The 22171-nt window shown below is 41.0% G+C and overlaps 2 protein-coding genes across 4 annotated transcripts in view; both read right to left on the reverse strand.

Annotated features, from left to right (window-relative positions):
• Window positions 1-456: 456 nt before the first annotated feature.
• Window positions 457-4842, reverse strand: LOC124143516. The gene is made up of 5 exons (XM_046512517.2): window positions 4765-4842; window positions 4173-4412; window positions 2748-2975; window positions 1924-2178; window positions 457-1183 (listed from the first exon to the last, which is right to left on the reverse strand). Exons 1-5 carry the CDS (start codon window positions 4820-4822, stop codon window positions 807-809), a joined length of 1158 nt encoding a protein of 385 aa, XP_046368473.2. The 5' UTR covers window positions 4823-4842; the 3' UTR covers window positions 457-806.
• A 5416-nt stretch (window positions 4843-10258) lies between these two features.
• Window positions 10259-22171, reverse strand: part of LOC124143481 (sushi, von Willebrand factor type A, EGF and pentraxin domain-containing protein 1-like) — a 35961-nt gene continuing 24048 nt past the window's right edge. Inside the window, exons 19-28 of one of the 3 annotated variants that reach the window (XM_048388848.1) lie at window positions 21759-21989; window positions 20539-20709; window positions 18885-19076; window positions 17618-17887; window positions 17296-17487; window positions 16412-16573; window positions 16115-16165; window positions 14787-14861; window positions 14019-14148; window positions 10259-12912 (exon numbers count right to left, since the gene is read on the reverse strand). In XM_048388848.1, the coding sequence (XP_048244805.1) occupies window positions 12600-12912; window positions 14019-14148; window positions 14787-14861; window positions 16115-16165; window positions 16412-16573; window positions 17296-17487; window positions 17618-17887; window positions 18885-19076; window positions 20539-20709; window positions 21759-21989 (1787 nt within the window). In that variant the 3' untranslated portion in view covers window positions 10259-12599. Of the gene's footprint in view, window positions 12913-14018; window positions 14149-14786; window positions 14862-16114; window positions 16172-16411; window positions 16574-17295; window positions 17488-17617; window positions 17888-18884; window positions 19077-20538; window positions 20710-21758; window positions 21990-22171 lie in introns of all 3 variants that reach the window. The other 2 variants (XM_048388847.1, XM_048388849.1) reach the window with 2 other exon arrangements.

Raw genomic sequence — 22171 nt, forward strand, 5'->3', positions numbered from 1 at the left:
GGGTTGTTTTGTCCAGACTCGACTATTTACAGACCGACGTCATATAGTTTGGATATTGCTGAGTGCGGCATTCAACGACAAACAATTGATCAAATGTTCTTCGAAACTTCTATCCCATAGTGCAAATATGGTTGACGAATGACGTATGGAAGAAAAGAAAAATATCTCTTTGAAAATAGGCATTTTTTAACCGCTGTGAACAGTTTTTCAGTTACATCATGTGTGAGCATATTAGAGAAAACGCGAAAGTGACGCAGATTGTAGAGTTGCCATTTAGGCGAAACTCTGTTACAGTGTATACTCCTGACTTAAAAATGACTATAACAAAGGCGATTACACGACCATCAAACCCTTGCACGACGAGTTGGTCCACCTTAGATCACAAGGAAATTTATAAGGGGATAACACATTACCAACGAAAACTGTACTAGATTCTTAAAAAACAACTCCAGTCAATGATTATAATCAATATTTATTCCCTTCAGCAGCATGTTATATGTTATGCAAACAGTAAACATGGAAATACACACTAGTCGTTTTAATTTCTGGATAACAGAAGAAAGAAACGTTCTTATATATACGTTCGTATACACACTGAGAAACGCTGGCGAGGTATATTAAATGCTGTGAATTCAAAACTCTGTAAAATAGCCTGATTTTTAATAATAATACGCTTTCTTGCGTTTTATAAAACATGTCTATAAGTCATAACAAGGTAAACTGCGAAATTGTGTTCACTGAATGACATAAATATATTTTAAAGAAATATCTTTGATTTAGTCAACGGACACGTTGATCAGGCCTCCTTATTTGCCAGAACCCCTCTCGGAAGTGATTTGAACAGGTGAGGGCAGCATGGCAACGTTTCCTTTGTTCACAGAAATGCCATTGGCTACCAGAGCCAGAGCAACGTCGTTGTCAACAGATTTGTTGGTGACCTCGCTGTGGGATGCGAACCTCCCGGTTACTTGAACTTCACAGAGGGTCAAGAGATCATTGCTGTCAACCATACTGGTTTTCCGGATCTGGATGTAGCGGGCTACAGTAGGCTGGTTGCAGTTGACGGTTGTGTCAGCTCCTGCGGCGACGTTGCCAGTGATGGTGCCGCACAGTTTAGGGTACTCCAGGTACCGGAAGGGGTCTTTCAGAAGTGTACTGACGTTGATGTTGCGCAGGCGTTCGGCTGAAACATTAACAATTATTTTTATTCCACATTGACGGACGTGTTAGTCTTCAATTAAGGGGATGAAAATAATTTGGAGCATACGCCGTTACTTTCAAAATGGTCAGACTTTATTTATTCTATGCATTGGTATACCTATATAAGACTCGTCAGTTAAAAGTATTTTAAGTATGACACTTGTCTGCAGTTTTACAACGGCCTAAATCGTCGGATCTCACCAACAAGTCTTCTCTGACGTGTGTGAGTGAGTCAGCCAGTGAGTGAGTGAGTGAGTTAGTAAGTTTCAACGCAGGTTTAAACATGTTGTTGTAACTGACATTAAATAATAAATTATTTTATTATTAATAACAGATGTTTCTAATTGCATATAACATTTTGAAACAGATATAACGTCCCCCTTAAACAGTATTTTTGTCACATCACGACGTCAGCTTAGTGAGGGACGGTGGGGTAGCCAATTGGTTAAAGCGTTCGCTCGTCACGCCGCAGACCAAGGTTTGATTCCCCACATTGGTAGAATGTGTGAAGCTCATTTCTGGTGTTCCTCGCCTTGATATTGCTGGAATATTGCTCCAATCGGTGTATATAATCGGATCGAGGGACGGGATTCGAAAACACGATCATCTGATCCTGGCACGACGAAGGGAGATAATACTTCACACTTAATCACAGCGTGTTCATGCCACTGGGCCATAGTCTCCTATAATTGCGGGGATTGATTACATCGACATTGTACTTACCACAGCAGTCGCCCCTGTTGGTGATAATGACGGAGTTGATGTAGTAGTAGGCGCCGAGGTCGATGTATAAGGTGGGATTTAAGTCACCAGTGGCGCTGGAGTAACAGCTTCTTCCGGTGACGAACTGGTTGTCAAAGTTGCCGTCAACAGCTAGGCCAGGGGAGGCAATCAGGTTGGCGGCCTCGAAATTAAACTGCGAGGTAGCGCGCACTGGGCGATTCAGGGCGACGTTGGTTGTTGGTGGAATATTAGGGTCTGAAATAAACAATTTTTGCCAACATTTTAACTTCCGTGAGCAAAACTAAATTTATTTGGTTGTGAAATTTACCAATAGTTGCAAAAACTACAGAAAGCAGTTACGGAGGAGGTTGGCGTGGTGAAACTGTGATCGAGTCGGTCCAGTGATTTACACCATGAACATCGAACTGTGATCAGGAGAAAAAGTTTTCACTTTGCGGAGCTTAGAATCCCGAGTTCAAATAATTCTGTGACGTCAGGATCAATGTCAGAATAGGTTAGAATAGACTCCCGTCGCATTCGTCGGTCATAAGTGGCGATCTAATTAATGGAGTTGTCAGACTCGGTGACTTGGCTCATAATTTCAATCACTGGATTGTCTGCACCAGAGTCGATTCTTTATAAGCCGACAACATACAGCTGGAATATTGTTGAGAGCGACGTTAAATAGAAATACCCAAAATACGCAATTATTCATGCGCATGACAAGCCTATAGCATATATACATTTATGTAAAGGCTATTCTTGTATATGCATATGGCAATATTTGTATGATAATAGCACACAGGATTCATCACATTACTCACGGTAAAAGTTGCCACCGGAAACAACGACCTCGCAAAGTGTGAGCGGGGCGGTGGCAGAGGGCTTGCTGATTCGGAGGTAGCGTCCAGTGGTCAAAGGAGAACATGCGAGTCCGATTGACTGACCAAGGGCCACCCCGCCACTTAACGTTGTGCACAATTCAGGCGTCTCAGCGCTTGTAGTAGGATTCATCTCAAACACCTCGACTCTCAAACCACTCAGTCGGTCAGCTGAAATGAAAGAAATACATGATGATAACAAACTGCCGGGCACATGAGATTCGGCCATGAATTTGGAAAATACCAGATTCTGATTGGTAAATCAGAGATTATCAAATCACAATAAACCCCATCTGATTGAAATAGCCGATTTGACGGCCGTATAGCCGCGGAAGCTTATAGCTATAGAAGAGTACTTTTTTCAGTTATTGTCAGGCATATTTAAATAATCATATGTGCAGTTATAGGCTACAAAATGCAAAGATGCCGGTACTATAATATTCAAAGAAAGTGTGGCAATACATTTCGTGCAGAAAACACAATTATCTACAAAAAGAATGAATTTAAAGCATTAGATTCCAATTCAATTTAATGCGGTTAAATCTACAGGTGCTCCACAGAGCCCTACATTGAAAACACGGTATGTTTATTTCCAAGGTATACACTCTTGATTGGTGGAGTCTAAAAATCAAACAAACAAGTGCAAGACACTTTATAAAACACAAACTCTTGAAGTGCGGTGGTATTTATTTGGACTGAGGGTTGTGTTTTCTTTGTTTGCATTCTGGCGAATAATGTTTGTTTAATTCATGCATACTATAATGAAAGATCAGGTAAATGTCTGTCCACATTACGGTGAGTGAATTATTGGTTTTACTGCCGCCTTACACTATTTCAGTAATATCACGACGTGTCAGCTTGGTGTGGGAGGAAAACCCGAAGCGATGCATTTCTCAGACGTTTACCGCTTTAAAGAAACACAGGAGCCCACAAAGCTAGAAACATAATCGGGTCAATCCCCATTACAAATCATGGACTGAGATAAACGGATACTCGCACAGGCAAGGGACCCTACTTTTTAAAAAAAAATTTTTTTTATTCAATTCAGTATAAGATATTACAGAGTTATACATTGAGTATACTGTGGTATACTCATTAAGTATAGGTTACAAACCTATACAGCAGACAGCAAATCGGCACTACTTCTTTACTGATGCAACGGTAACACACGAACATAAAGAAACATTACTGTCTACGCATTCGCTAAGCCGGACGATGTTACTGGAAACGCTATGGTTCAGATAAACGGGGTTCGTATAATGTATATTTGTTACCGAAATAAACAGATGGGATTTTCAAAATGGGATAATCTTCGAGATAAGTCGTATTTCGAAACACTAGGCTGTTTAATACATCACATTAACTTACCGCAACAGTCGCCTCTGTTGGTGATGGTGACGCCTGAGACGTAGACGCGAGACCCCAGGTCCACGTACCAGAAGGGGTTAGGATCTGTCGCCACATCAGCGCTGGAGAAACATGAGCCGCCAAAGAAGTTGGAGTTGAAGTTGCCGTCGACGGCGAGATTAGAGTTCGCGGTGAGGGGGGGCACACCGTTGACGAAGACGCTGCTGGAGCCGGTGGGGCGGTTCTGCGCGATGTTGGAGCCTAAAGGTTCAAGGAGATGATATGTGTTAAAACGCAGTTTTATAAGAATTAATTCAATATCAGCACATATGCATTAGAATCAGGCTAGAACGCCAATACATAATTAAATGGATTTTACGAAGGAACCGTGATTCAGTTATCACACTTGTTAATCCGGACGTTCTCACAAGGAACCGCATTACCAGGATTTACAGGATTAACAGAGCTCAGCGTACTAAAAACATGTTAGAAAGTACTTGACGATACGGAAAGGCATACTTTCCAATACGTCGGCTCTATAATTGTATCTAGTAGTTAATGTAAATCTTAAACTTTCGGATAAATTTATGTCAAATCTTCACTTCCTACTTACCGAAGTTATTGGCGCTTGCCACTGCTACGAGAGCTGCTAAACACACGACGAAGACCATGGTGGATGAGGTAGCGATCGAATGATGGTTGGACCTGAAACTCGAGGCTTATATACGAATAGACAGTAAATGCAAATTACTTATTATGTAATGCAAGGTAGGGTGATCAGCAAATCAATGTCTCGGGGTTTTCGGTAATGTACAGGCGCGTCAATGAGAGAGGGCTGGGAAGAGCCCGCGGACAAATCACAGTATTCACGTTGTCAGATTATGCTAATTATATCCAGCGGGTAAACTGTGTTTGATTATATTTATTCAGCACTGACGACGCATGATAACTGTGATTACACTGATAGTAATGTTCGCATACGTAAACTTACGTACGTTTTCTATTGCAACGTTCGTAAAGCTACCGTGAACGTTCCCACACCGTCACGCCTGTAGATCTTTCTAGCACACTCTTTTTCTCTCATCAGGCAAAACATGAAATAATTCTCTGGCATCTGTCACATTTAATCCAACGCATCAGTTTTGAGGAAGAATGGGGTGTGTTTTAAGTTCTGGAAACTAAGGATGTAGTTGAAGTTGAGAAAGTAGAGATATGTTTGACGTTTGAGAGAGTAGGGATGTTTTTTAAGTTTGGGAAAGTAGGGATGTACTTTAAGTTAGGAAAGTAGGTATGTGCTTGAAGTTTGAGAAAGTAGGGATGTGATTGAAGTTTGGAAAAGTAGGGATGTGATTGAAGTTTGGGCAAGTAGGGATGTGTTTGATGTTTGGGAAAGTATATGTGTTTTAAGTTTGAGATTTGAGAGAGTTGAGATGTGTTTTTAGTTTGGGAAAGTAGGGATGTACTTTAAGTTGAGAAAGTAGGGATGTGTTTGAAGTTTGAGAACGTAGCGATGTGTTTTCAGTTTTAGAGAGTTGGGATGTGTTTAAAGTTTGAGAGATTAGGGATGTGTTTTATGTTTGGGAAAGTAGGGATGTGTTAACTTTGAAGTTTGGGAAAGTAGGGATGTCTTTGAAATTTGAGAAACTAGGGATGTGATTGTGCAATTTTATAGCACATGCATATGCAAGTAAATGTCGATGGTTTTGGGATTATAAATATCTTGTAGTTATTTTTGTGTCCTTTTATTTTTACATTTGTTTCAAATACAGACATTGTGCAATGGAAGTATAACTAAATAACACATAAGGCGTGTTTAAGTGTATGAGTATTACTTCATAGTACATAGGCAACATAAGGCACAAGTATTTACTTTCTACATTTATTAAATATTCTACATATTTTGTCCTTGTAGCTATTCAGTGCTTAATTTAAAGATTACAGGTATGTTTATCATATCAAAGTTTCAAACTTCCCAACACTCAAAACTTCAGCTGCTTTTAATTGACCCCAATGCATTTTGAATTCAACCTTTTCGTAGCAATGTGTGATTTTTGACAATTAATGTCATCATGTCTGGTCATATTCCTTCTCCACCAGCACAAGGTGACGTCATTTATTGGCCAGTCTGTCTAGATAAGTCAACAGTTACAACGCTTCATGTGAACCCAATCTTCCTTTAAGATGTGGCGATAAGACAAATGATAACCAGGGCTTTCTGTACAAGCATTTTAGTCACACTACGACGCATTAAAAAGATCGCAAAATTTCAAACTGCTGCGGATTATTCGTGGACTTTTGAGAAACTAATTACCCCTTTCTTGAACTAATTAGTTTTGTTGCCCTCGGGCGTCGGTACAAGCGTCGTGTAGGATGAGGTATGTGTACTCCAACGTGTAAACATGGGCTAAGATTAACATTTGAATGTGTTTCGCCATTATTCCTCCTTGAATCTTATATAAAATTAGATAACTAGAACAAATATTGAATTACCTACAATGTATGCTATAAGACACGGTTGTCTGAGGGGCAGGAATGTCCTGCGTCCCTCAGACGTGCCAGAAGCCTGTTATCGTGGATTTTTATTTCGGCTTGTCCTGATAATGCTTTTGGGTTTGTCATCAATGTATCCGTGCTCCAGGGTTTCACCAATGTGGTAAACGTCTGAGATCTGCACCAAGCTGACATGCCATGATATAACTGATATACTGTTAAAAAAAATAAAAGCGACAAACCCCTTTCCATGCATATTCAATAGAACTCTGGACTAGAGTCGATTGTACGATTCCGGCTTCGAGTATATCATGAGCTTGTGTTTCTGAATCACAATCAAATAGTGATGATACCAGGTGTTCGCGAAAAGGTGAGCATACCCTGCCACACCAGTTGCACCCGTCACAAACACATGCAAAGGCAAGTCAATTGTTTACCTGACAAAACACGGGAACATATGACACAAGTCAAAATATGGAATTGCATCAGGCATCATATTTGTCACTGATGCGTCAATATTGGAAATGTCCTCCACATGTCTACCATAAAACGTTTTGAAAGCTTTACTGAGGCCTTGAATGTTGTAACCTTGATCAAACAAATTCTGAGCAAGAGTCGTATGACGCTCTTTGAAATTTGGTAGATTGAATCTTGGTAGTTGTGAAATGTAAACACCAAAGGCTGGAGCTGCTGAAAATTGCTCGACCTCAAGGGAAAATTGACTATTGGAAAGTTGAAGTCATCCCTATGTGTCACACAGTCTTTTGGAGAGTGTTTTGTCTGAGTGAGCACATGTTCGTAACTCGTTCGATGAACAGGAGAATCCGAGCTGAAAAAGACTAATGTAATTAGTGTATCGCGAAATCGATCTCAAATATCTACCAAATTATGCTGCCTCGGGGAATGGTAACAAGATACGATTATATTGTGATAATATCATGGGGCACTTTCCTGATAGGCAGGTGTCCTTGGGTGGGAAGTGTTCCGAGGGCATGTGGCCTGGGGGTAGACGTCCTGGGGACTGTAGTCCTGATAGCAACTGTTACACTTGAAACCTTTGACCTGAACCATGTGAAGTACCCGTGAGCTAAAGATTTTGTTTTGTTTATGTGTTTGTTGTTTAACGCCGCACTCAGCAATATTTCAGCGGTCTGTAAATAATCGAGCCTAGACCAGACATTCCAGTGATTGACATCATGAGCATCGATCCACGCGATTTGGATCAATGAAATTCATCAACCAAGTCAGCGAGCCTGACCACCCGATCCTGTTAGTCGCCTTTTACGACAAGCATAGTCGCCTTTCACATGGGCTGCTGAAGACCTATTCTACCCCGGACGGGTCCATGAGCTAAAGAACGTCGAGATCGTGTTTATTATATGTGATCACTGCAGATATGGTTTCCTCATTTACAGGCCATGTCAAATAATTACGGACACGTCAGAGTTGATGATAGTAAAGCATCGCACTTTGGGCCTTGGTATTGTGGAAAGGAAATGTTAAGAATCATTTTCTCATCAAGAGAATAAGCTGCTCGAGGATACCTTACACATCAAATCAGATCAGTGATGTGAGTAAGTGTATGTTGATTAACGCCGCAGTTACACATTGGCGGTTCAGGTTACAGATGGAGAAAGGGATGCAGGTCTTAGACGCTTACCACATTGGCGAAACTCACAAACACAGGTGTAATGCCGACAGAACAAGAAGCATAATCGCCATTTCAGAACACCCGATCCATTAAGATACCAACATAGGGCTATAAGGAACCACAGCAAGGCCACAAGACCAACAAACACATGCTCATGAGACAACTGAAATATCAATATGCACTACGTTTTGACACATATATTAGAGATCGGATAACATTATAATCAATATAGTGTTTCCAAAATGAAGAAAAAAGCAGGAAAAAGCGGAAAATCCTCTCCATAACCATAAACAGTCTCAATGTACGATTCCGACTATGTTATCAGCATACGTAATTAATCACAATCAAATAGTAATGATACCAGGGGTTCGGGGAAAGGTAAGTGTTATCCTGGCTCACAGGTGGAATCCGTACGATTAATTAATCGTTAAAATATCAATTTTAACAACATCACTCGATGAGAAGTAGAAACAATGAAAACTTATTCCACTTTAAGAAAAATATATTTTTAATGAGTTTTAAGATATATTCTGTATTGAAACCTCAGAAATTACTTTCTCCGCCACGTATAGCACCTCTCTCGTAAATGCACACATTTTATTCTGACATCACTAAATATACAAGAAGTTCGCAAACTTTCTCTCAATCCTTGACATAAATATGAAATAAACAACTAATATGTGATTTATTTATACTCCTGCATACCCTCATGGTATATGAGCCAGTGTGTTCTCTCGCCATTGATTCTCTTATGATTTGTTATGTTTAAGGTAATACATTGTAAATAATCATAACTAATTACGTATGTATGAATAATCAATGAAAGACATGTATGTGAAATGTGCATTACTTTATATCTAATTATTTTGTCAATTTTTTAAACTTTTCTCTTTTACCAATGCGGGTGGTTTCTCAAGAATAATTTGAGCTGAGATGAGTTAGCACATAGAAATTACTGTGTTAAATTCAGAATACCCGAATTTAGAAATGCATCTGGTATTTTGCGAACGCCACGTAAGACTAAAAACAGAAAAAAATATTTGCATATAGCGTACTGTTTTCCCTATAAAACTGTTACGCCCTGTGATAATTGATCATAAAAAATGTAAAATATATTCGTTTAGTGTCCTGTCAGTGTTGTGTTCGTGTCCGGAATCTGTCGTGAAAGCATTGTGTTTGTATCGAAACTGTCTTGTGATTGTGATGTGACATTGTTGTGTGACTGGTGGTTTTCTTGTGATAGTGTCGTGTAAACGTTATGTTATGTAGGTTATTAGGTTACATTGTTAACAAATTGAAATTGGCGCACATATACTTTGCAACCTTTAACCCAACACTGAAGTTGCTACCCTCACTGTGCGATTACACTGAAGATGCAATCAACCCTATGTCCTTTCCTTCAAGATGCTACCAACAGTGTGCCCTTACATTGAAGATGAAACCAACCCTATGTCCATGCCTTAGGATTCTACCCACACTGTGCCCTAACATTGAAGATAAAACCAACCCAATGTCCTTTCCTTCAAGATGCTACCCACACTGTGCCCTTACATTGAAGATGAAACCAACCCTATGTCCTTTCCTTCAAGATGCTACCCGCACTCTACCCTTACATTGAATATAAAACCAACCCTATGTCCTTTCCTTCAAGATGCTACCGACACTGTGCCCTAACATTGAAGATAAAACCAACCCAATGTCCATACCTTGGGATTCTATCCACACTGTTCTCTTACCTTGAGATGCTATCATCAATGTGCCTTACACTGAAGATACTAACCCTATTGAAGTCCTTTGCCACATTAATAATGAAGGTTTACTCAAAATCAATAGGTCCATTATAGCTGTCTGGAAACGTTGCAAATATTCCAAATAATTCATTTAGTTATTTAATTAGTTAATCTATTAGAGGGTTGTTTACCTTTTTACATACAAGGTGTAATAAAAAGACAACACAATAACGTTGAACACTTAAACATTTATATGTCAGTATTTTCTCCACAAAGACAGTTATGGATGCATTTATATTTTTGAGAATATTCCCTTAAATGTTTACAATAAATGATACAGCACAAGTCGCCTTCATTGTTAAGATCGGATATAATATAAGGGTAATGCTATATTCTGAGGCATTTGTATTTGCAGAAGTCAGAATGCTGCCGTTGATGAGTAAGGAAACATTTAACGTCTCATCGGCAGCATTCCAACCATATAGCGACGAGAAAGGTTTATATATGTACAAGTACAGCATAAATACAAAGTTCATTTAAAAGCAAATTTGACAAACATATTTTTGCATAAGGAAGAAAATTTATGGATGTCATAAGGAGTATGTACTTATGCCTTCCACCTGATGAAGGCGTAAAAGTATAGACTGCGAAACGTTGTGTTCCTCATAATAAGAAGCTGACATCAATAAATTCTCTTCCTTATGTGTATCACTCCTAAATGCCTATCAAAGACCTCATATTTAAACATAAAAAAAGAATATTTACAACTATTTGAAACACGGGCTATAAGCCACCAACAACCAAAGCTAGACCACCTCACTGGGGATCATAGGGACTAACGGGAATTCTGCAATGAATTGCCCGATGAAGGACGTCATTTGAACAGACTGACTGCTTCTGCAAATAATAATCCACCCCCCCAAAAAAAACCACCAAAAACCAAACGCTGTCGTTTTTGTATTATAATGGATAGAACATGATAATATCCCTAAATGAACTCCATTAAAAACAAACAAAAGTTCATTCACACCAAGAACACAACAGAGGTCAATGTTACATGAATTACGTCACGATAACTTGCGTGACGACCATGGCTAACATTTTGCGAGCTATTCGAAGCTGAGTTTGCTGGACAATGACGTCTTAATTGATATTACAATCAGTGCCGTCATACACACTTTACAGTTATATAAAATCGGTAATAACATGATGGAATACATAAACCGGTAACACTAATAGGACATTACAGATGACAGAGATATACAAGTATCACTTAAGATGCATTGAGAAGGCTGGCGTCCATTTCTAAAACTACCCCTCGCAATGCTGGAACACTACCTTTCAGAAAAAAAACCACGTTGCTATAGTTAAACCCCATTGTTCTGGTCCACCATACGTTCCCATCATCAATGTAGATATTCTGAACATGTTTTGTTTCCAAATACGTTGAAAGCATGAACAGGTTCATAATCTAAACATGTTTAAGTCATGAAATTCAACATAATTCTAAACAGTATATAATTATGATTAGGCATCTAAATGTGGTTAGATCATGAAACTCAACATAATTCTAAACAGTATATAATCATGATTAGGCATCTAATTGTGGTTACATCATGAAATTCAACATAATTCTAAACAGTATATAATTATGATTAGGCATCTAAATGTCACAGTGGTTACATCATGAAATTCAACGCAATTCTAAATTGGATAAAACCATGAATAGGCATCTAATTGTGGTTATGATCATACATGTATATATGACATTTGCTTAATATGTACATGATCGGGGCCACATGGGCAGTCGTCAAGAGCGCCGCAATGCCCTGTGCATTGCGTAAGACCCAAACCTATGATCTTGTCTACGAAGCCCAGATCGACCTGATTCTGTTTCTACGTTCGTCAGCACCATATCCGTGCTCGTGGGTTCACCAAAGTGGCATACGTCGGAGACAAACACCACTTCGGGTTTTCCCCACATACCAAACTGACACATCGCGATATGACTTAAATTCTATTCAAAGCGGCATTGAACCAACCTCACTCACTCCCAATATCTGATCCTTAATCTTTTGTTTAGAAGGGGAAGTTTCCAGTACTGATCAATGAGGTGAGCTGCATTATAATTGTTTCACAAAGTCTGAATGGTCTGCGGACGGTTGCCCTGAGGGCTGTCAACACCGAATGAAACGGCGACAATATTCAAGTCGTGCGGAAAGTCGTGTTTTTTGCAGTATCCTCAAAGTAACAAATAGTATATTTGGGATTATACTTAGTAAGTACAACTTTTAGCACTTTTGTTGGGAGAGACCCATCCTGGGTTGGAACCCACACACTCAGAGTAAAGCTCCTAAGCGATAACACAAACAGGAGAGTGTGGGTTCGAATCCTGGATTGGACTCCACCCCAAAACGTACTAGTATATGTAGAGTGTAAGAAAATGTAATCCCAAATATTTGTAACTTTTGAACACTTTCTGAAAGTCATTGTCTATCTATAAACTGCAAGATATCAAAAGTTGCATATATAGCGAATGAAGGTTCAATACAGGTTAATAACAGGAGACAAAAACTGCTAGAAATATGACCGTGGAAGCTGGGCCTTGGGGCGAGTCTGCTCCGACACGGGGGTCATGTTGGAGGACCACGGTGCAAAGCTTGCTGCTCCGATAGGGGTGTAGTATATCCCTCCCTGATCATAAACCTCGTCTTCTACATCTGTGTATATACCAGATGAACTGGTTGGACGATATGGGTCATCGAAATCCACGGGAGGGTGGGGGTACGGAGGGCGGTGGGTAGGTCTTTGCTTCCAGTGTTGACCCATTTGGTTGACCTTTATCCCATTAACGTGGCGTTTGTTGATGTTGGTTACCTTGGTGGATTTTCTGAAAAATAGTTATTGCATATTTTTTTTAATCAGTGTTTATGACAATAATGAGAGATACACTTACAGGCTTGAAATCCCACTTCATAATGGAACACAGTTAATCCGGGCGGTTGCGTTTTCCTGTGAAATCGGTGGGATTTGCGAGTGTCTGGATAAAAGAATCAGGATACAGACTCTGAGTAATGTCCCTTTATACATGTGGAAACCTTCAGAGCGGTCAGACAGACAGACAAACAGGTTTGTTCAGTATTATGGCCATATAGCCTAAAGTACAAATGATATGACTCAAAATATGTTGTCACGTGAATATACAGAAATTATATCTTCTTGAAATTGATATTAAAACATGTTTTATATTAGTACGCACTGAAAGGATAACATGTTTATTTTGTGAGTTAATAACATTTATCATTAACATTTAAGATTTACAATCATTCTTTAAGAAAGAAAAAATATGTAGAGCTAATTTGGAATACTTGTTACACTTCAATAAGACGTGGAATTCATCAACAATTTCACCTCTGCCCCGATTGGAACATACACTATTAACAATATCAATATAATTTAGATTTACGACACATATCTACATTTAAATTATGTAAAGAAATTCTAAATTTACATAAAGATCTTATTATAGATTTGTCTGGTAAGACACAGAAATACATGTATGGTTGAAGGCAATAATTATCCATGAGGTGGGGTTCCGGATGAACGATGCCCGGAATAATCAGGTTTCACAAATCCGAGAAAAACTACCAACGTATGCTTCATGAGGATGGATAATCCACAAGTTAAGTATCCCGTTTATTGAGACCTACATGTAGTTTATCCCAAACACGTCCCTTTCCGGACGCCAACACATGTACTTGTACTAGCTAGTCCACTCAGATACCCTGCCCAGTTTAACCTTGATAACCCACTCAGACACAGTATACTGACCAAGCAGACTAGTTCTTGTTTTAATGCCTTAATGTCAAGCGCCAGGCAGAGTAACAACAAATACCACCTTTTAACGTCTGGCTGGACGCGATCGAGATCGAACCACCGACCTCCATTCTCCGGGCAGACGCTCTATCCATAACACCACGGAGACGGTCTACCTACCCTGAGAGTTTCTTGTAGATGACAACCGAAAAGAAGAGGATGATCGCAAGTCCCCCGAAAGCAGCAACAGAACCCACTATCATCATTATAGACGTGCCCGAGAGATCCTCCTTCTTTGACGAGGCGGTGCCTGTGGCAGCAGGAAACGTCAAATTATGCCGGAGTCATGGTAACAAAAGACTAATTCATTTGGTAGTTTTGTCATATGAATATTTTCCGGTGTTGTGGTTATTCAGTTCTTTGAATTTGTAATGGTGGTATTTAAAATAAAGTACCCACATTTATATTTTTCTAAACTGAATTTGAATTTATGTGTTTGTATTTTTACACCGCCATATTCCATACACCAGTGCGTTTAGAAATGTTTAGAATCTGATGGGGGTTAGCAACAAAAGCTTACCATAAATATGAACAGAAATAACGCACAATTAGCGATCGCAGATTGAAGTGAGTGAGTAAGTTTTTACGCCCCTTTTAGCAATATTCCAGCAATATCACGGCGGGGGACACCAGAAATGGGCTTTACACATTGTACACATGTCGGGAATCGAACCCGAGTCTTCGGCATGCCGAGCGAACGCTTTAACCACTGGGCTACCCCTCCACCCCGCAGGTTAATGATATACATTAATATCGCATAGAGAAGTTCGATACCCAATGATTGGAGTACATGACATATTGGATTGCATATCGAAAAACACAATTGTCAAAGTAACAGCGATCGAGAAAGTGGATAGTCTAAGGTTACAACAAAAGTTTGCATCTGACCTCCAAGGTTGGTGTCCACTTTTCCGGCAGACCCCGTCGTTGTCTCTTCAGTAAACACCAGAGTCGGTTCAAATTCTGCAAGAAACCTTCAATGTATTTAGCTTGCCTGTAACACAGCATCGTCACACGTATTTATTGAAGTTATCAAATCCAATGGGCCAGTGAGGTCCAAAATACAAATCGAAACCTCAAATTGCATTTTTTTTCTAAACAAACTACCATCTTGTTTGGTTTCGTTACATATGAATGTACACAACAAACAATCCAAGACATCCATCCAGGGGCCAACAGGGCCGACGTCGACGTCGAAGATCAAGACGTCAAACGGTTCAATTTGTTTGTTTGTTTTTCGCCGCACTCACCAAAATCAAGATCTCTCACAAAAATAACTTTCCTGAGAACAAACAAGGTTTGAAAATGCGAAGTGCGAAGTGCAGAAAGATAATGTCAGTTGATTGTCGAGCAGGAGAGTCGGAGTTAGTATCCCAGTCTGGAACACTGACAACATATCTTGATTAACGTCAGAAATTAAGTGAAAGCATTTTCGTTCTGAAAAGTACGGAAGCGTAGTAGGGCCAGGGTGATTTTGGGGGGGTCTAAGTATCTCCTACGAGATAGTCAGTCCTACGTAGGACATAGTAAGTCCTACGTAGGAGATACTAAGTCCTACGTAGGAGATAGTAAGTCCTACGTAGGAGATACTAAGTCCTACGTAGGAGATACTAAGTCCTACGTAGGAGATAGTCAGTCCTACGTAGGACATAGTAAGTCCTACGTAGGAGATAGTCAGTCCACACACACAGTCCTAGAATTTATGGATGAACAACTTGTTTATTACAATTAAAAGCGACGTTTCACTGACTTCACCGATGATTGCCATTACATAACAGGCTTCTCCACTCCAGTATAGGGGAGGTCGGGTAGCCTGGTGGTTAAAGCGTTCGCTCGTCACGCCGAAGACCCGGGTTCGATTCCCGACATGGGTACAATGTGTGAAGCCCATTTCAGGTGTCCCCCGCCGTGATATTGCTGGAATATTGCTAAAAGCGGCGTAAAACCATACTCACTCACTCACTCACTCACTCCAGTATAACTACATCTGACATCTACTCTACTGTATAAACGTTGCCTCCTTCATTTATATATACTTGTCAACCATACTCTGTCGATCACTTGTTTGATGACGGTGTTAGAACCTACACCGAAACGTCGCTCTTAATTGTAATAATGAAGTTCATCCATAAATTCTTATCCTTACTTAATCCACTAAGTGTTATAACAAAGGAAACCAAGGCGTATAAATATTCATACAGAGATTAGAGATTTACCTTCTTCACTTTTCTGTTTGGTCTTTGTGTCTGTGGTGTGAGGATTTGATTCTGTAACTAAAACATCATGAATTAAACTATCCCCGCTATTGTCTTATGCCACTAACACATCTATCTATCTATCTATCTATCCATCTATCTATCTATCTATCTATCTATCCACTTGGGAGATCACGCTCAATATCTCTCACTCACTCACACACACACACACACACACACACACACACACACACACACACACACACACACACACACACTCTCTCTCTCTCTCTCTCTCTCTCTCTCTCTCTCACTCACCACTACAATCCTCCATCAGTGTCGAGCCTAGATAGGGCGTGGTCTTCCCCGCTGGGCAGGGCTGACAGCTGATCTGGCCGGTGAGGTCCTGGTATGTCCCTTTGTCACAGTACCTGCAGGTTCTGCTGCTCTGTTCGTAGTACATGCCCGCGGAACAGAACCCTGGGGACAAACCAAGGAACATCATCATCTCATCAGCATCACTGTTGGATGGGTAATATTACATTAGAACGCTATCCCTGAATCGGATGATCGTTGATCTGAATCGTTGATTCGCCCCGAAACGACCATCAATCTGTATCTATTTGAGTTTTGACGTACTAGTGAATAAAATAGTTTTTAAACCGACCCTGAACCGTTAACTCACCCTTACGTTCATACTCCATGGTAACATACTTTTCAGATGACAATGAATTAAATAAATAGACGAGAAAGAATTAAAATGTTGCTTCCAAGCAATAGGTTCGGAGACAGGCATGTCCGAGAAATAGGCACCCGATATGTTTCATGCCCCAGACAATATAGATTATTTCAAATATTTCTACGCACTTTATATAATTAGAAATAAAAAAAAGTTGTGATGCAATTGCCTTGGTTTAAAAAAATTACATGTGCAATGCTACATCGCTTTGATCGTGAGATCCTTTTTTACTTCCAAATCTATCATCGGAAGACTGATTCGCCCAATGCACATACAGTTTCTCGGTTTACGGACGAAGCTCAGGCTGTATTGGGCGAGAGACTACAGACAATATGTGTAAAACTAATAGTGCACCCAATGTCGGCCGTGTAAACGTCGCAGCCAACAAATAAAACTGAAACGAACATAAAACTGAATGAAATAAAAAAGAACATTATAACGAAATATTACAATAAGTCCTCACCACAAAAGCCACTTTCAGCGATAGACCCTGCAGGACATTCGGTGATGGCCTTGACATTGACCTCCGATCCTATATTGTAGACGATGCTGTTGGTGGATGTCACTTGAAAGATGTCATTTCTGCTCTGAAGTTCACTACCAGTCGTTTCCAGTATTTCTATAGCATTTAAGACACGTTGAAGTTGTACAGAAACTGAAAAAAACAAGAGTAATACATAGTCCCACTTGATTCATCAATGAACACCAACTATTGCTTCTTGAAATATTCGACATATGATACACATAAACATCTTTACTTCAATAAGCTCCATAAATTAGCTTACCTGTATTAGTCGTCATGTAGCCAGCAAGGTCAAGATTACCGACGGGCAGGTCATAGGTTAAATCTACTTTGGCAGATGGTTCGGGGTTTACAGAAGAGCAGTCTGGGACATGGACCGCGGACTTGCAGTCAGGGTCAGCACCACAGGGCAGTGAGTTCATGTTCTGTTCCAGCTGCTGTTTCAGGTCACTGGCTTCTGTTACTGAGAGGCAATCTTCCTTGGTATAACTGACCTCAGCAACCAGGGTCAAGGTCGAAGGAGACGTTACGTCTGGAGAGATGGTCACAGGTATTGTATCAATTTTAACCATTTTTGTTCATCTGATTATGGTTGATATATTCCATTTCATCAATGTCATACCATATAACATAAAATTACGTGGAAAGTTGCACCTCCTTGAGATCGCTACATTATTTGTTTTTTGTTTGTTGTTTAACGCTGCACACAACAATATTCCATCTATATGACGGCGGTCTGTAAATAATCGAGTCTGGACCAGACAATCCAGTGATTGACATTGAGATCATCGATCCAACCAATTGGGAAATGATGACATGCATCAGCCAAGTCAGCCGCCCGATCCCGTGAGTCGCCTCTCACGACAGGCATAGTCGCTTTTTACGGCAAGCATGGGTTGCGGAAGACCTATTCTACCCCGGATCTTCACGGGACGCTACATTATTTGAGTAATGTTGATCGGAAAGACGTAGCAGTGACACAACCACAGAGAGGTTCACCGTACATATTCAGCCCATAACATACAGTGGAGAGTGAATGTTAATTTACGCCTCAGTCAAAATGTCACGATATATTCGAGTTAGGCCAATCACAACAGTAGTTAAAAGTTAAAAACAGCCCTATCATCAGAGCATACATTCAGATAGATCACACATTGTAACCACTCAATGCTCATTACGTGACGCTTACAACAGGTCCCTCATGACGATACATGTCAGAATTAGTCTTCAGACACCCGTGCTTGTCGTAAGAGGTGACAGACGGGATTTAGGGGTCAGGCTCTATGACTTGGTTGATGCATGTCATCGTTTCCAAATTGCACGGATCGATGCTCATGATATCATTCACTGGATTGTCTGATCCACATTTAATTATTTATAGACCGCCTTCACATACCAGTAACTGGAATATTGCTGAGTGCGGCGTTAAAGCAAACGAGAATTGTTGAGTTTGGCGTTCATCAACAATAAAAAATCTGAAAAGTCAATTTGGTTTCCCCATGTTGTTTCTGACCATAGCTGCCCCTCACCTGTGCAAGACGTGAGGGTGGCACTCGGTGTCCAGACCCCCTCCCTGCAGGTGAAGAGAGTGACCTGGGCAGTGGATGTGAAGTACCCAGGGAGGCAGACAAGGCTACAGTTCAGCTCTGCCTCAGTACCGTTACAATCTGGACCAGTCGGGCTGTTGTACTTGCCTTGTTGTAGCTGGCTCACACTGCAGACTGAAACACAAGCTGAAGGTTAAGTACATAGTAATATTAAACACTATGGATCGTGAAAACGCAAGAAGGTGCCTTGAAATATTTCATACAGAGCACTCAGCTATGTGGAATAACTGTATGCATGTAACTATTTTATCATTCACTATTTGGATCACATCTCATTCAACACTTTGGGCGGTCGGGTAGCCTAGTGGTTAAAGCGTTCGCTCGACACGCCGAAGACCCGGGTTCGGTTCCCGACATGGGTACAATGTGTGAAGCCCATTTCTGGTGACCCCCGTCGTGATATTGATGGAATATTGCTAAAAACGGCGTAAAACAATACTCACTCACTCATTCAACACTTGCATCTAACTGAAGAGCATCGAAAAGCAAAAGAAAGTATACACCCATGTTTGATGGATGCTAAAAGTGAAACAAACAAGAAATGGTTATTCGATGGTGACGTATTTGATACGAATGCCATGCTTAGTGTTCTGGACCTTAATGCGCTGTGCTTCGTGGCTGTTTTCAGCCAAGTGACGTTTTGATAACGTTTGGAATGTTTTGTCAAATTCGATTTTCACGTTTATACTTTCTTTTGCCTCACAGTACAGTTGATTATATGTCAGATTGATATGGTTGAAGTTGATAATTAAGTGAGCGGGTTAAGGAGGAGGAGACACTTTACTGAAGATAGTCAGAAAGGTTAAAGTCTCAGTTTTAATTTGAGGTAAAAAGTCTGAAACCAGATTGAAAGTGTTTCACATTTATTTCTGTTCGTGTGTGAGGCATTTTAAAATATATTGCGAGTGAGTGAGTGAAACTGTTTTAAGGTCGCTTTTTACAGTACATTACAACTATGAAGGCGTGTCAACTTGACGTGGGAGAAGAGAAACGCAGGTCGTCGAGAAGAAACTTGGGACCAAGGGTCATATCCGAGGCGAAAGTACACAATAGTGTACTCTCACAGTTGTGACGTGTGTGTTATCAAAATAGACACCAAAATATTCATCACATTTTCAGTTTGACAAACACATGGAATCAGGTGGACGTTCGGAAAACCGTCTTAATTAAGCTCACACGGAGATTAGGTTCCAATGTTCAGTCTAATCATGTCATTACAACTTAACTTGAAAGATAAAGTCAAGAAGGTACACTGATTAAACTCTAAAACGCATAACACAACTAAAATGTATCTCCGCACGGCTGAGTCAAAGCATTACACGTTTGTGGGTAATGTCAGTGTTCTGGTGCCAAATCCCTTCTCTTGAATGATTCCGGGACCCCGAGGAACCCAAGCTTGTCTAAAAACTGACCAGAAGGAGGATCTGGAAGTTTGTGTTATCTCGCTCATGGCAAGCTAAATGGATGAACTACTTTGAAATACAAGTATGCCTGGCTCATGATACGATTCATTACACATTTTGTAGATGGACATGATATAGATAATATACGGTGACGAAGACACAAGTGTGGATACCTTGACACTCCCCTGTGTTGCAAGCGGCAGACTCGGTGTCTCCCCCAACACAGCTGTCTCCATCGACACCAGGTGGAGGGCTGTCACAAATTCTGGACCGAGTTGTCTCCCCTACTCCACACGTCACTGAACACGTGCCCCACTCAGTCCACTGGGAATACCCACCGTTCACTACGGAGATAACAGAAACAGAGAAGAACGAAATGTAAGGTCACAGAACATTGGCACAGATAAATAAGTTAATATATTCCAATGCTGCAACATGTCGCGTACTGAAGCCAAAAGAGAATGTGTGCTGCACGTCAGCTGGCCTATGTGTGGCCTATGTGTGGCCACGGCAAGCAGCACTAACTGTTGTTTAACGCCGCAGTCAGCAATCTTCCAACTACAACGTAGTAGATGTTCTAGCCGAGACCTGTGACTGTTAGCACTCAATCAGCTACGTCAAAGAGCTGCAACAACGACCCTTCTTCGGTCGACCAACATAGGATCATTCAGGGCCAGGAAGACGACATCCCCTGATCGTCGGGGTCCCTTTACACACCTACTCTGTCATCTACAGTAAACTACGGTTATAACGAACACTAATTTTAGTTCGTTACAACCGTATTTCGTTATAAGCACATATACAGCATAACTACAGCAAATGGTCGGGACAAAAAAGTAGGTTCGTTATATCCGTCAGTTCGTTATAAGCGTGTTCGTTATAAACGTAGTTTACTGTATGTGTGATTCACAGAGCCTCCGCCGATATCACTTTACATACACACACACACACATACACGAACGCACGCAATCACGCACACACTGTAACCAAGCAATGTTTGTCTCACACAGCCTCCCCCGATACCCCTTTACACACACACCCCACACACTGCCACCTACCAAAGTGTGCCTCACACAGCCTCCCCCGATACCCCTTTACACATACACCCCACACACTGCCACCTACCAATGTGTGCCTCGCACAGCCTCCCGGATACCCCTTTACACACACACCCCACACACTGTCACCAACCAATGTGTGCCTCACACAGCCTCCCCGATACCCCTTTACACACACACCCCACACACCGTCACCTACCAATGTGTGCCTCACACAGCCTCCCCCGATACCCCTTTACACACACACACCCCACACACCGTCACCTACCAATGTGAGCCTCACACAGTCTCCCCCGATACCCCTTTACACACACACCCCACACACCGTCACCTACCAATGTGTGCCTCACACAGCCTCCCCCGATACCCCTGGGCACAGATGCAGGTGTAGTTGTTGTCACCCGTTACACACGTCGCCCCGTTTTCACATAGGTTGTCAACACAGAAGTCGGGGGGCACGGAGCAGTCGTCGCCGGTGAAGCCGTTCTGACACACGCAGGAATGGATGGAGCCGTTTTTCACACACAAGTGGTCGTTGCACGGCGACGGATCACATGGGTTTAAAACTGTAATCGGTGAAATGCATAATTATAAACATCCGGGCAGCAAAACGCCTCGTCCAACACACCTTCTACTGTTCCGTTTTAGGCAACATATGTTTTGTCGATGGGAGTGTGTTTGAAGAAGTGAGTTTGCTACAGGACCTACGTCTTTTGAAATTGATATTAACCGGAAAATATTAGCATTA

Source organism: Haliotis rufescens, unplaced genomic scaffold (genome assembly GCF_023055435.1).
Source record: "Haliotis rufescens isolate VD_foot unplaced genomic scaffold, xgHalRufe1.0.p SCAF_8, whole genome shotgun sequence".
In the NCBI taxonomy this organism is placed as follows: Eukaryota; Metazoa; Mollusca; class Gastropoda; order Lepetellida; family Haliotidae; genus Haliotis; species Haliotis rufescens.